The sequence below is a fragment of the Aquila chrysaetos genome, chromosome 10, assembly GCF_900496995.4.
Source record: "Aquila chrysaetos chrysaetos chromosome 10, bAquChr1.4, whole genome shotgun sequence".
Lineage (NCBI taxonomy): Eukaryota > Metazoa > Chordata > Aves > Accipitriformes > Accipitridae > Aquila > Aquila chrysaetos.
In genome coordinates this window covers 34,751,702-34,766,115 of record NC_044013.1, presented here as the reverse complement: position 1 = coordinate 34,766,115, position 14,414 = coordinate 34,751,702, and the positions used below count along the sequence as shown (strand labels likewise).

Below are 14,414 nucleotides of genomic sequence, written 5' to 3'. Positions count from 1 at the left end.
AATCCATGGGTGCAACCCCACTAAGGGTAACGACCACCCCCCCCCCATCTGCAGGACTTTTCCATGTAGGGCCCCTAACCGGGCTCTTCACTCAAGAAGTTTTTCTGTGACCTGGCTAAAACCCGCTCCCGGTGACTGTCCCCACGTGAACACCAACTTCTGACTTTTCAGGTACTTCCAGTTTTCCCACTGCACAGTGCCACTGGAAGAAGCTGAGGGCAACCGGTGCCGCTCTCCAGCCGCAGGGAGCAGGAACAGAGAGACGAGACACCTGGGGGGTGATGAACCCAACTTCTGCGGAAACACACCCAAAGCAGAGACCGGAGACGGCGACGAACACGAGGAAGTGGCAGCAGACATCTCGGGGAGGAGCTCTACCTTATTTATTTCTATGTAGATTCATTTATAGAAAAAGTTTTGCGGCTCCCACTGGAGCGAGGTCCTGAGGGAAACGTAGGTTCATTTTTTTTTTTTTTTAGTTTGTTAAACTCATTTTTTTCGGTTCACCGCAGCCGACGGCGTGGGAGCCGGAGGGGTGCTCTCGCCCAGCTGCAGCCCGGCGTCCGCCCCCCCTGCGGTGCTGCAGGCCCTCCTGCAGGAAGCACAGCTCCCAGCCCTGCGGTCTGGCCTCGCTTCAAGCTCTGTCGTTGTCTTCATCTGCCTCTCGTGATCGTTTTGGGGGGGGAAAAGGGGTGTTTCTGCTGCTGAGCTCCCTGGGCACTAGTGCTGCCCTTGGCCGGGGTCTGCCCCGGGGCTCTCCAGTTCAAGGGGCTGAGCAGTTCCACCAGGTGCTTGGGGAGAACTAATGCAATCTGATATTATTAAAATACCATGTGCTCTCAACAAGGTGCACAGAGGACTTATTGCAGTTGGTAATCCCCAAAACTCAGGAACTGCCCTCAAAGCAGCTGCTGTAGCAGGGGGTCGGACTGGACTCCTGTGTCACCCAGCCTGCAGCCTGGGTGGGAGCCTGCGTACAGGCAGCTGCCCCGTCCTTGTTACCCTGCTCCAGGGCAAATGTGCTGCCCCTAGAGCAAGGTTTTTGGAAAGAGGGTTCTTCGTGTCCTCCTGAGCATGATTTAGGCCAGGCCCTACACCACAAACTGCCTTCACCTGCACCCAAGAAGGTGAGGGTCTGATCTAATGTTCATTGTACAGATGAAGAACAGAGGCAAGGCACACCGAGCTGCGTCACCGTGTACGTACAACCAGGAGCCCCTCACTTCTTTCCCCAACATCTCCTGACCCCTTTATCACGTTCTGCAACCGCAGCGGTTCAGACCACCGGTCCCTCCGGCGCAGCAGTGGCTCCCCAGCAGTGACCCGCCCCAACCACGAGCCCCTACCACCGGGCAAGGCGCAGGCAGGCACCTACGGCCTTTTCCACTAGCACCCTCCCAGCGCTGAGCATTTTGTTCAGTAACCCCCAGTGCTCTCTCCTCCAAGCCCTCGTCTCGGCTGCCCCCGGGGACGTGCCACCTCCCGCCCACACCGTGCCCGCAGGCTCTGCTCGGCAACCCATGAAGACCCACTCCTGTTGTTCCTGCTCCTCCCGGTTTCATCGGATGATGCCAGTCCTTGTACTGGAAGAGAGCGCGAAGACGATGTCCCAGCTCCAAAAGTTGAAGTTTGACAAAGTTGGGAGCAACTGAGAACAGAGTTACAAAGGGAACATCTGGCAGCCCTAGTAACAGGCAGCACCATCCACCCCACCTATAATTAGGCACTGCATCAAAATTATTAGCGACTTGGAGCCATAAATTAGTCAGTCCAACAATGACCAGTGAGGGAAAACGGTCTGGAGTGAAAATGCCCTCAGTATTGTAAGTGAAGGGCCCGTGGCCACTGGAGCAAGCCGGGCTGGGGGGGACTGGGGCTCCATCCCTGGCAGCCCCCCCGGTTTGGGGGATTCCCTTCTGCAGCACGTCAGCCCTGAAACGAAAGGCAAACCTCCTTATTTATCTTGGCTTCCCCCCGGTAATAAATTTTGGAGGTAGACAAGCTTAAGAGGGTCATAAAAAGAAGAAAGGAGTGGGTTTAACACATCCCAAGCTTCTGAGGAGGTTTTTTAGGCATGGCTGAGGTGCGGGAGGGAGAGCAGGGTCCTGCTAGTGCTGACGCAGCACCATACGAGGCGTGGAAGTCGACAGCCGGTTTTGATTTTGATCTTGTTTCTACAAAAGGAAATTGGGAATAATTCTCCCGAAAGCTGTGGATTTGCACTGCCGTGCTCCTGGGCTGGGGGCGAGGGGAGTGGGACGGCCGGAGCCGCTCCAGAGCCCGTCGGAGCCAGCAGAAAGTCTGCCAACAACGCTGAACCGACGCCACGCTCCTCGCCCCAAGGATTTTACAATCCGTGGAAGATTAATCTTTTGTCTCCACTTTGTTCCTTGGAGATGGGGAAAAAATTATGTTTGCTGGAAAGGCTGAGAGCAGCCCGTATGCTGGTAACCAGCCCCCAGGCTCCGACTCCAGCTCCTGCTCCGGCGTGCGAAACAGCAATGGATAACGCACGCTAACCGAGCCTGAGCGCAGGCTAACCACGGGTTTCAGGACTGTCAGTGGCAATTACGGCTTGAAGGATGGGAGAAAATGTACAGGGCTTTTGGTTGACTGTATTTCATACTCTTTGTTTCTGCGGCAGCAGGATTTAGGGTCTGCATCTGCACTCCTCGCTCAGGTCAAGTTGATCTTAATTCAGAAGGGAGTTACCAGTAGGCGATAGATGCAGGAGCCGGCCCTTGGCGTGTGCATTTAACACCATTTCGAGACTCTCATTTACCCCCTGCTGCACACACCTGCAGCTGCACGCTCATATGCCCCACCGTGGGTTGCTCCCAAGAGAGGAGCTGTGATCCTAAAAAGAGCAAATTCAGGGTTAACCGCCCCAAACAGAGAGTCTAATGCCACACATGGAAGTGCAAATCTCTATTGTCAACAGTTCTCACCTTCATAAAGCCACCCAGGGTTATGTGCAGCTGCTCCGTGTACTGCTCCAGCACCCTCCCCGGGCTCTGGGGCCATCACACAAAGTAGCATTAATTAATGAAAGGTGACAGTGCCACTGCCATTTGCCATCCCGCTCCCAGGCTTTCTCCCACCGCATCCCCCCAGTTCACGTGTGGCGAATCCCCATCCGCAGGGGAGAGTCAGGAATGGCTTTTTTTCCAGGGCAGCTTAGATATTTGCTTTTCCTATGGAGAAAAAAAAAAATAATAATACTCCTTGAAATAACAGTTTGAGGCTCTTCTAAATGTTACCTGTCAGCCGACCTTTCGGAGCCAGGCTTAGGGGTTTATTTTTAATCCCCCGGCCAGGAGTCCCAGCAGCTGCAGGCCAGTCCTGCTCCCCGAGGGCTGGATCCAAAGAGCACTGAAACATCAATCCTCACCACCGCGATGCTCAGGGCAGAAGGTCTGGTATTTCCACCCTTGCTGGAAATATATATCCTCGTCTGTGCCTCCTGTGCCGCCCTGTGCACCTTAAAGTGGTGTTGGGGCGTGGTTACCATCGGGATTTGGCTTCTTGGAGCATAAACGCAGCAGCTGAAGATGGCAGGGAAGCTCCAGCCCTGCCACGCATCCCACCGGGATGCAGGGGATGGCGTGGATTTGTGGCACGGGGCTGCAGCGGTCCTGGCTCTGCGGAGCCATGGATGCAGAGAGACGGAGATCCTGGAAACACCTGGCTGGCACAGGATTTCGAGGCAAGAGGGAGGTTCCATCTAGGGAAAATGAGGAGGAACGGTCCATGCGGACAAGGCTCTTCTGTTGGGAGGCGATGGATGCACAGGGCAGTCACCCTATTTTCCAGCTCTGCTCCCGCTGCAAATGGCTACGAGGAATAGGATTCCCAGTGTCAGACACATTTACAGTGGCAGCTATAAAGCCTATGCATTGGGGTTGCCTTTCCTTTCATGGTTCTGTCCATAAATGAGCTGGAAAAGGGGCTTTCCTGAGTGCAATGCCCCAACTGGGGCATTTCTGAAGTGATTGCCCAAGCTCTGCTGGCTGGATTTGAGCGAGGATCCTGCGGCATTTCCGAACTCCCTGGCATCTTCCCCGCAGCCAGCAGCAGCACGCTTAGGAGCCTCTGTTTATGAATCCAGACCTATATTGGGCAATTATTTTTTTTTTTAAACTGTATTCCAACCCCTTTCAAAGGTAGGAAAATACATTAATATCCATCAAAGGGGGAACACTGTGACACTCACTCTGACGCTCAGATGGGTTTTTCCCTGATGCAAAATATCTCCTGGAAAAAAAACCCTGCTGTTGTGGCGTGTCATTCCCGGGGTTTTTGCTGGAGTTTAGGAAACAGCAAAAGCAAATAACACAACAGGAGGCTCCAAGGCAGCGCTGAGCAAGCCGAGAGCCCTGCACATACCTGGGGCTGGGCTGATGTTTGAGGTGGTTAAGTCAGCCTTCTCGCTATGGGCAAAATTTCACTCCACATTTCCCTCCAGCAAAAGCACAAGCCAAAAATGGAAAAAATGTCTGGTTTTAACTAGGCAGAACGAACGATTCCGGCTCTCCATGGAGATGCAATGTTCACCAAGGGGAGGGTAAGGGCTGGCTGGCACGCTCAGCGCTGAACCAGCATCAGTGGGGTTTTGCCTCTCTTTCCTTCACGTCTACGGCGCCTTTTCTCTCTCCTACCAAGCAAGAATCGCACAATATCGCAGCATCAGGAACCGGCCCCTCTGACCGCAGATCTTCCTCGATAGCGTACAAACACATCATGGTGGCTTTGAAGCCAAAACTGCCCACGGGAGGTGGTCCCCCCAGCCAGAGGTATGCAACCCACGGTGCAAACCGGCCGCGGTGCTGCCCGAAGGGATGCCCTCATCCCTCCTGCACCCTGGCCCCACGGAGGGGTGGGTGCTGTGGGGCTGCGGAGGAGGGTGCCCATCCCAGCATCAGAAGCGAAGGGGACATCGGCACCTGACACGCTATGTTGGATGATTTGCTGGAGCCGTTTGGTTTTTACCGTACAATTTCTTTTTAAGGCTGATTCCCAGGTCTGGAGTGTGGGAAATGGGGAGACCAGGGGTTTTGTGACTGCACTGAGTCCTTCCCAGAGTTTCCTAGGAGATTGGAGATCAGCTGCCCGTGCCGAGTGACGCTGAAGGCAGGACTGGAGCTGGCTCCTGCCCTGACACCATCTCCCCCTGCCTCCTGTCCCCCTGCAAGCCACCAAGGCCACACTGCTGAGCCCTGGGACTGCCCTGATCTCAGGCAGCAGCCGGGCTGCACAGGGAAAAATAAAAATAAAAATAAAATAAAAAAAATTTAAAAATTAAAAAAATACATAAGTAAAAAGCACTGGGGGGGCCAGGCCCCATGCACCGGCCAGCAGGATGCCCTCCTCGCAGCGGAGGAAGGGACGTGGGACGTGCGAGCTTCGGCTCTTCAGCTGTGGCAATCCCACCGTGGCCGTCACCCCGACCCTGAGGAGGGGACCTTGGACGTGGTTCACGAGGATGGAAAATAAAACCCATGGACAGCCCAGAGCTGAGCTTTGCAGGGCGGTGAGCATCCCTCCTTCCTCCAGGCTTTTCATTGCCTCCAAACCATCAGGAATGTGCCAAAATGGGACATTCGGTCGCATATTTTCAGCGGCGGGGCTTGGGGAAGTGACCTTTAGTGAGGATGGGAACCCCGGCCCAGCCAGCCCTGCTATTTTTAACTGAGTATCAGGCCGAGCGATGGCGGGTTTCCTTCCTCTTTCTCTTTCGTGACCGCTGAACAAAGGAAAACCAGATAAACCTCCACAAACACTCTGCTTTGAGGCAGGGAAGCCCATGAGAAAAAAAAAAAAAGGTAACCCAGCACATTTCTGTACGGCATCGGGATGGATGGCTCAGGCTGCAAATTAATCTGTGAATCAGGGAATTACAGCAGTGACTCTACTGACACTTTTTTAGCAAAAAAAATGCAACCAGGGTAAAAGGGACTGGTTTGACTGGGGATCCAGGCTGGAAGGAACAGGGATAAATAAAAAGCAGCAGCATTTTTTTTTTCAAAAAGTCCCAGGATCTTGTTCCAACACTTCCTAAACAAAAAAAAAAAAAAGGCAATTTTTCCCCTTAAAGTGACACAGATTTAGCTCTATTTAAGAAGGGGAGGAATCCAAAATGATAAAAATGAAAGATTTCATTTGTTGTAGCTCCCTTCCCCCAATTTTTAACTTTATTTTTTGTCTTGAGAGGAGAAGCCAAGCCACCACCACCCCAATTTGATGCCCGCACCACGAAAATTTCTCAGACGTGAAAATTTGCCATGAATTACCAACACACGCCTATAGCTCCAGGACACCTTATTCTTCTGGGAGCATCGCTACCCCAAAACGCGTGGACCACATCCCTGCCTGCAGGATGGGCAAGTCAGGACCAAAATCCCATTGTCTTTCCCTGGAAAACACAAAAATGTTTTGCATCAAAAAGCTTTAGAGAATTGGCTGTCAGCCGGTGGTGTAATAACTGTATTTACAGCTTCTGATACTGTCTGTGTTTTACAGGTAGTCTGCAGAAGAGTGGAAACGTTATGTGGGGCGAGATATATATGTTTTTAGCTATATATAGCTCGCAAATATATTGAGCACTACCTACGCGCAACATCAAAGGAATTGTTTGCCAAATACTTAACATGCTGCTGTCGGTTTCTCTGATTCTATTCCCCGAAAAAAAATGTATCTTACATTAATCAGAGAGCAAATATATAGCATGACAGGAACAGCTTTTGGCTCCGCCAAGGAAGAACATGTGCGATTGCTCAGTTTGTTTCGGCTTGGATGCCGAGCCCAGAAATGCTGATGGCTGCTCACGCCTCTGCGGGAGATGTAAAGCTTTTTTTTCCTCCATTTTTTGCCTGTATTTTTTCCAGCTTGAGGAATTGGTGATGGTTTCCCAGCTCAGACATCACACCTGAGATCCTTCCAAATCAAGTTGCTCTAGTTGTTCCTACCTTCTCGCTGGGCTTGGACCAAGTGGGTTCAGGCTGCGCCTGTGCCCAGAAACCTGGACCTAAGGAGGTAAAAATAAAGAAAACAACCCCCAAAACCCAACCCTTTGAAATTCCCCTCTTTGCACGGCTCCAGGGTCCGGGGCTTTGGGAGCAAACGTGTTCCCGAGATGTACGGTAACATCGTGAGCAATGGCCCGGAGCTCGGGTGGGATGACCCTGGGAGAGCTCCGGGGGACTTGCCAGCTTCCCGCGCCACAGGCCACGTCTCGGCCGTGTTTGTGTGTGTCCAGCCTGGGTCCCCAGCCAAGGCCACCACCACTGGGGACACTTCTGGCGGCAGCGGCTCAGGCTGGTGCTCGCCATCCCGCAGCCTCCCTGCTGACCCCAAACCTCCTGCAAAGCCACTGTGGCTTCGCCCAGGGGAAATGCCACCTCTCGTCCTTCTCAAACCATGGGCCAACTCTGCCTGCTTTTACTTTTTTAATAACATTTTTTATAAAGGCACAGCTTGCTTTGTTCTCCTCCTCTCGCTCGCCCGAGCGCAGAGGGTCATCTGGCCGCTCCGTCCCAGCAGGCTCCCTCCATTCCTGGGTTTTCCCCCAGAATAGTTCTCATTTGCACACAATTCCCTGCCATGGCAGGTGGGTGCTGGGGATCTCTGCAGCGCCGCAGCCGCTGGGGCCGTGCACGGATGAAAGGGGGGAGCCGGCGGCCGAGAGGAAAAGGCAGCCGCCTTCCTCTGGGCGATCAAGGGGCTGCAAAGCAAATTAGCTGCCGAGATGTCCCCCCAGCCCCCGGCTCGTTGGGCAGGGGTGAGCGGGGGCTCTGGGACGGTGGTGGGATGGAGCCAGGCTTCGCTCGCCGCCCCCGGCACCGGCGCGGCGGAGGCTGCCCTCGGCGTGGCGTCACTGCGGTCGGGATGTCGGGAACAACCTTGCCACAAAAATCGAAGCCGGGAATCTGAAAATAAAAATATCGCACATGATTTCAGGCTTGCTGAAAGCATGATTGACTGTTTAATTCCCCCCCCCACACACACTCCTTTCCTCCCAACCCGGGTGACTCAGCCCTGGCAGGGCCGCGGAGGCTTCTCCTGGCTCCTGCCCTCGCCGCGAGAGTGGAAAACGTACCCTCTCGTAAACGCCGGCAGCGATAATCAAGCCCAGCGCTCGCGGGGCCAATTGACTACTGCCAATTAAAACAGAGCCGGCGGCACTCTCCCACGCTCAGCCCGGGCGGCAAAAGCATCCGCCACCAAGAAAATGCCCTCCGTGGCCCCCGGGATGCCGCTGCTCCTGCTGAACCCCAAACCACCAGGTCCGAGAGGGCTGAGGATGCCGAGCGGCTCCGCTGCCGGGCACGGGCACGTGAGGCAAAGGCAGCTGCCTGCAGGACCTGGTGGGGTGGGAAAGCCAAAACCAACGATGCTTAAAATGCCACCGGGCCGGAGCGCTGCTGCCGTAGGATGGCCTCTGCTTCCAGCAACGGCCATGGGAAGCGCTCCCCGTCAGCCCACGTCTGCGCTGGGCTCGGTGCTCGGCAGGACCAGGCACGTGAAGGAAAATAAACCCCACAGTTCAAGGGAAAAAGATGAGCCCTTTGGGATAACCCATCACCCAAAGCTGCTTCTTTTATCCCTGTGCAAAGCTGCAAAGAGGAAAAGCAAGCCGACAATGTGAAAAGCATCGGTCCCGCACTGAGGAGCTAGAAAAATACCGTCAAAGGAAAACGGGCTCCTTTGGGACTGGCTTGATGCAGGGCTGCCTGCTCGTGGGGCCATCAGGGCCGGGAATTTTTTGCTTAACTTTGATTATTTTTAGTATCTGTAAGCCTTCATCATTTACTAAGCAAAAGTAGCGCACTACAGGTAGGGAAATAAACCCTCGACCTGCCCGGCTCCCCTTGCCGGCAGTGACGAGCAGTCAGCGATTTTAAAGTTCACCTTTTGCTGACGGCGTCGCTGCTGCCGAGCACAGCCCCAGCCATGAAACAGAGCCGACCCCAGCCTCATCCCTCCGCTCTCTCATTTCCACCTCCCAGCTGTAATTTTATTATTCTCTTTCCGCTCCCTTGCTCACCCCGGGGCTGGGCAGGAGGAAGGCGGAGGAACGTGTTCTGCCCACCGCATTTCCCCACTCTTGCCGCTTTGTGCGTGTCTCCCTGCGCTGGGGCCGGCAGTGCGGGATCCCCACTGGCATGCTGCATTTTGGGGCCCTGCTGTGTCCCCTGCATGGGGGACAAGTGGTTTCGCGCGAGTCGGTGTGCTGTGTGCCTGCCTGCCTCTTCTCCTGGAAGTCTCTCACACCAATCTTGGCTTTTACGTTATTTTTTACACTCCAAGTTTCTAGCTGTAGACGTGCAGCGAGTGCTCTCCAAATGCAAAACCCAGAATTCATACATTTAGAATCCAGCATTTATTTAAAAAAAACCCAAATCCATTGCTCTGAGGCCCAAACTCACGGCTCTGGAGGCAGGACTGCACAGGGCATCTCCTGTTACCGGTGGGATGCGGCTGTAGGACTTGGCTTCCTTCATCCCCCCGGAACGGCAGTGCCTGGCAGGACCTGAGGGAAGTTGGAAGTTCCCGCATCTCTGAGGGATCGCCAGGAACCTGACCTCGACCGCTCTCAGCTTTACGCAGCGGCAGCACGAAGCCGGGCTGGGAGAGACCCCGCGGGCACGGCAGAGGTTTCTCCACCGCAGGTGGATCTTCCCTGGGGAGGTTTAGTGCAGCAGGGAGACGTTTGCTCAGCCCTTGCCAGCCCACGCTGCTCTCTGGAGGCATCCAAAGACCCGTGGCTCTGCACAACAAAACACCCCCCGAAACTCAAAAGCAAAGCCTGTGGTGTTTCTTTTCTGCTTTCCCACCCCGTATAATGACACTTGCCTATTTTCAAGCTTCCCTATGAGGCCAGAAGCTCTCTCCCCCAGTCAACCTGATCCCACAAGACCATGAACCCCCCAGAGCACTTCAAGTAAAATACAAAGAGCCAAACTGACTTGTAAAACACAAGCATCCAAAGGTACATAAAGCCTACGAGGGTTTGCAAGCCACCCAGCCTGCATCTATCTCTGAAGACAAAGTGGAGCCGAGCCCTTGTCTCCCACATCAGAAGCAGCCTGTGATAAAAAGAAAAGAGTGAAAAAAAAATAAAACGCAAGAACATTTGCTGCTGGAAACTGCTCCTGGGAAGGGCGCGATGTCTGGAACAAGCCTATGCACACAACGTGCGCCAAGGAAGGGGACGAGATGTGATATCTCCCCATCCACGCTTGGTGCAAGATGCGAAGCACGTCCCCCAGTTTGGGGCCAGCCCGGGCTCCTGGCCGGGCACCGCGGTGCCCACCACGAGCACCCTGCACGCCATCCCCAGAGAAGCACAAACCAAACAGTTAAGTAAATTTAATTTTAACACGGTGAGGAGGCGGTTCTCTGCAGATGGCATCAATACCAGCTTCACTGCCAGCTCCACGGTGTGTCATCGGTTCTGCTCAGCCTTAAGTGATGCAAATATAGAAAACAATGTCATTGTTGCTAGGATTTTTGGGCTCCGGCTGCCTGGTCAGGCTGCGAGCGTGTGGCGATGCTGGGGAAGGATGGCCACGAGGAATGATGTTATTTCAGATGAAGAGGGAGATGAGTAACTTTTCCAAAGGCTGAGTCCTTCCAGTGCACAAATGCATTTTTTAAATGGCTCAGCTCTCAGTTATCAATAATGCTTTTGGCTCCCATGGGCCTCAAGGACATCGAAGCATGGGTCTGCTGTGGATTTTGGGACGGTGGTGAGAGCCACCCCAAGTGACCCGATGTCCTGGGTTTGCTCAGCTCCAGCCCCGAGCACTGAACTCACAGAAACATCTCAATGTCAATGTCCAAAATGACCAGAAACTGGTATTTACAAACCACCAGACACCTCTGTTCAGCCCTGAAACTCTCCCCCAGCGCCAGACCGACCACAACATCAGGGCAGCAATGAGGGGCAAAGCCTTGTTAACCCCCCCCCATGTCTCCCCACCGCATGGCCAACACGCGACACATGGCACAAGGCAAACGCTCCAGCAGCGGTGACCCCGTCTCTGGTCTGCTGCTGCTGCCCAGGCAGCGGCGAGGGCATGGGACAGCGGCTTTGCCATCGCCTGCCCGCACGGCCGCCCTAGCCTCGCCTCCCGGCGTGGCATTCCCGGGCATTCCCGGGGGCATCTGTGCAGGCACGGTGGTGGGTTCCCACCTCCACAGGCTGCCCACAGGCAAATGCATCTACAGCGAAGGATTTTGACTATTCTGCTCCCAAAAAGCCAGCCATTCCCCCCATGTCATCCAAATTCAGCTGGCTGGAGAGCTCTATTTTTCTCCTTGCAGTCCCACAGCAGCTAGCAGCGGCCATTGCCCTGCCTGCCCAGGGGTTGCAGTAATACAACGGGCAGCCTTGGATTTCCCATACCCCTCAAACCAGCCATGAATACACCCCCCCCGCCCCTGCAAAGCCACGCCAGCGAGGCCATTGCATAGCCCTGGGCTCCAGGCCCACCGAGGACCAGAGCTCCAGGGCTATTTAGGCAGCCACGAGGCTCACCGTGCTCTCGGTGCTCTGTCTTGGAAGCATCTAAAGCACCTGCACAGGATCCACGGGAGGTCTGGGGCTTTTTAGAGCCTGAACCAGGTTCTTTCAAGTCCTGGTTTTGCAGGGGCAGTTGTGGGCAACACCATCACTCCACTCAAAAATGGGACTTCTCTTTTAAAAACTCTATCCCCAATGACCACCGGCTCCCAAACCACTCGGGGAGGGGGCACACATCTCCTGGAGGCAACGTACCCTCCTCACACACCCCACGCTGCCCATGGCAGAGCCCCGCTGCAGGGACATGCCAAGAAAATTAATTTCCACCTAATTAACCGCTGATCCCCTACGCAGCCTGAGAACAGCAGTCAGAGGCTCCTTCGGCTGGGAACTGCAAACCATCTCACTCCGCCGGCCGCTCCAGCAGCGGGACACAGGGCGTCGCTGGCGCGGGGCCGAGAGGATGGGGATGGGAAAGGCGAGGGGGAACGGCCTCGCACAGGAAAGCCTGCGAGCGCTCCGCCGTCCAAACATCTGACATCCAGCCCCGGCCCAACCGGCTTCTTGTCCGTGAAAATACACAACCGTGACCTATTTCCAGGGAATGGGAGCACCCACTTAAACAAATCCCTGACAAATAAAGGCAAGAAACCATTTCCTCCCTATTTCCTTCCATTAGAAACAAAACACTACCATTAATCACCAATAAAGAAATAAACCCCCTGAACGATCTGCTAGTGGCTGCATGAGTCGGGTCCCCCTCCTCGAGCTCACCGCAGACCTGACCCCAGGCACAGCAGGGCTAATTCTGGCCCCGCCGAGCCAAACCATTGCTCTCTCCTACCTTCAGTACATTAAAAAAAAAAAATGAAGATACATAGCTGTTGTCCAGGGCATGCCATGTGCCAGGGTTAGCTGATGCTCAGCCCTGTGTGCACCCCCTGTTTTATTACTCCAATTAATTTAATTTTTTTACTCCAATTAGGGTCGGGGTTTTTTTCCTCCAGGAAAGCTTGTGTGCAAAAGCCCTTTAGGAAAAAACAGGCCCCACATGAAATATTAAGGTCTTTTAATAAGAGCTGTTTTGCAAACCCTCCTGCGGCTGCCAGCCACAGTGACCCTTTCCTCCCGCTCCTTGCCTGCTCCCCTCTAAAAGCGAATCCCACCTCCGAGATGGCAGCGAGCAAATGTCTCGGTGGCTGTGACGGCGCTAATGGCCCGGGGGAAGCAGCCGGTCCCTGGGACGCGATGTCCTGGCCAAGTGCTGCCAGGAGTAGCTTGCTGGTAGACGGAGCAATTATCTCCGGCAAGGAGGAGGGCAGACGCTGTTGTGCAAGAGGGTGCAGGAATTTTTCTGCATTTGCAGACTTGGCTTGCGGAGATAACTTTGGGCTTGTTTGCTTTTTTTGAGCCAGATTAGGATCTTTCTTGTGCACCACGCACGGGGCTGTTTACTAAATGCTGTTGGCAAAACACAGCCCACCACAAACCTCAGCGGCGGCTGCGCTGGATGCACGCAGCTCCCAAGGCCGGCTGCAAGAGAGGGTGCAGCATCTTGCTCCGACATCAGCACCAGAGCCGGCTGGGGCAGAGGGGTCTTCTGCGCCCCAGCAAGCTCTGGGCAATAGGAAATCACTCCATATCTGTGCAAAGCATGCAGAAGACTCCCTCTCCCCAGGCAGATTGGCTATTAACAGCGATGCCGTGGACGCCGAGCACATGGAGATGTCCTTGTTTCTGTAGCTGGTCGGAGCGATGCCTGCGTTCCCCCGTGAAATGGGGGGACTTGTCTCGTTGGGGTGAGTGCGGCACAGACCGTGGGGTGCTCATGCCGTGATGTCCGTGTTTTACCTGCGGGGTCACAGACGGGATGGTTATGCGGCCATAGGATGGGGATGTTGGCAGGTGCTGCCCTCCCTCCTCCCGCTGCATCCTCCAGTCCCACCGTACCCACGCTGGGACCGTCCCCAGGAGGGGACCTCACAGGAAAGCACGAGACGAACCCCAGGGACATCCCTGCCACCACCATCCCACCGGCGAGGAACTCGGGTGCTGCCCTTCGGCTCGCAGCCCCAGCCCCGCCCCGGGGAGCCAAAATTCTCTCTAGCCCAGCACGGGGTGAGACGCTTCCTGCTCCGGCGCTTATCTCCATGGCCAGGCGGCCTCGAGGAAGCCGAACACCCTCGTGGCGTTGCTCGGTGGCTGCCAGCCAAGGGTGCACTTGTGTTTCGCACAAACACGGCGGGGCCAGTCGCTCCCGCAGCGGGCACGGCACACGGGGTTCGGCTGGCGGCATCCCGGGGCAGCAGCGTGCCCCCGAGCAGCACAGACTGAAGATAATTATTTTTTTTACCTGATCTCACTTTTACGTCACGCGAATCTGCATGGATGCATCCTCGCCATGCACCCAGCAATCCCAGCCCCCTGGATCCTGATGCTCCCCCGGGGAAAGCCTTTGGGGGACGCGCTTCGGGGCGTTGTGGGTCTTGCAGTTCGGCAGAGGCAACGTCACAGCCCCACGTCTGTCGCTTCCCCGTGCCCGGTCCCTCCCTGGTCACCTCCTCACGAGCTCCAGAGGATCCGGTAATGGCCCCAGGGTACGGATTGAGCACAAACTGCCACCGCTGTGTCCTGGAGGGGCAGTGGGGTCCCCAGAGATACCCTCACCGGGGGCAAATGCAAAACCCCAAACACACCCCCCCCCCCCTCCCCTCCCAAGTATTAAACCTCTTGCTGATGCACCCAGCACGACAGCCACAGCACATGGCTTTGCTCCTGCCTGAGAGCTCTCAAGGGGGAGAAGACAACCCGGCCCACGCTGTGTCCCTCATCCCCCCACTAATGAGTTCCACAACCCACTTCACGAAGGTCTAGCAGCGTGACCCAAACC

At 55.1% G+C, this 14,414-nt stretch overlaps 1 protein-coding gene across 9 annotated transcripts; it reads right to left on the bottom strand.

Moving 5' to 3' along the window:
• Positions 1-359: 359 nt before the first annotated feature.
• LOC115347651 lies at positions 360-13,956 on the bottom strand. 9 transcript variants are annotated; one of them, XR_005933406.1, is made up of 5 exons: positions 13,878-13,956; positions 12,691-13,375; positions 6,291-7,925; positions 2,949-5,879; positions 360-2,857 (listed from the first exon to the last, which is right to left on the bottom strand). XR_005933406.1 is itself a non-coding variant. In XM_041126842.1 (5 exons), exons 1-4 carry the CDS (start codon positions 13,818-13,820, stop codon positions 6,319-6,321), a joined length of 696 nt encoding a protein of 231 aa, XP_040982776.1. In that variant the 5' UTR covers positions 13,821-13,858; the 3' UTR covers positions 4,102-5,879; positions 6,291-6,318. The 9 variants fall into 9 exon arrangements, 1 of the variants encoding a protein (XP_040982776.1); XR_005933404.1 differs by lacking the exon at positions 13,878-13,956 and adding an exon at positions 13,475-13,829; XR_005933405.1 differs by lacking the exon at positions 13,878-13,956 and adding an exon at positions 13,479-13,829.
• Positions 13,957-14,414: the final 458 nt, after the last annotated feature.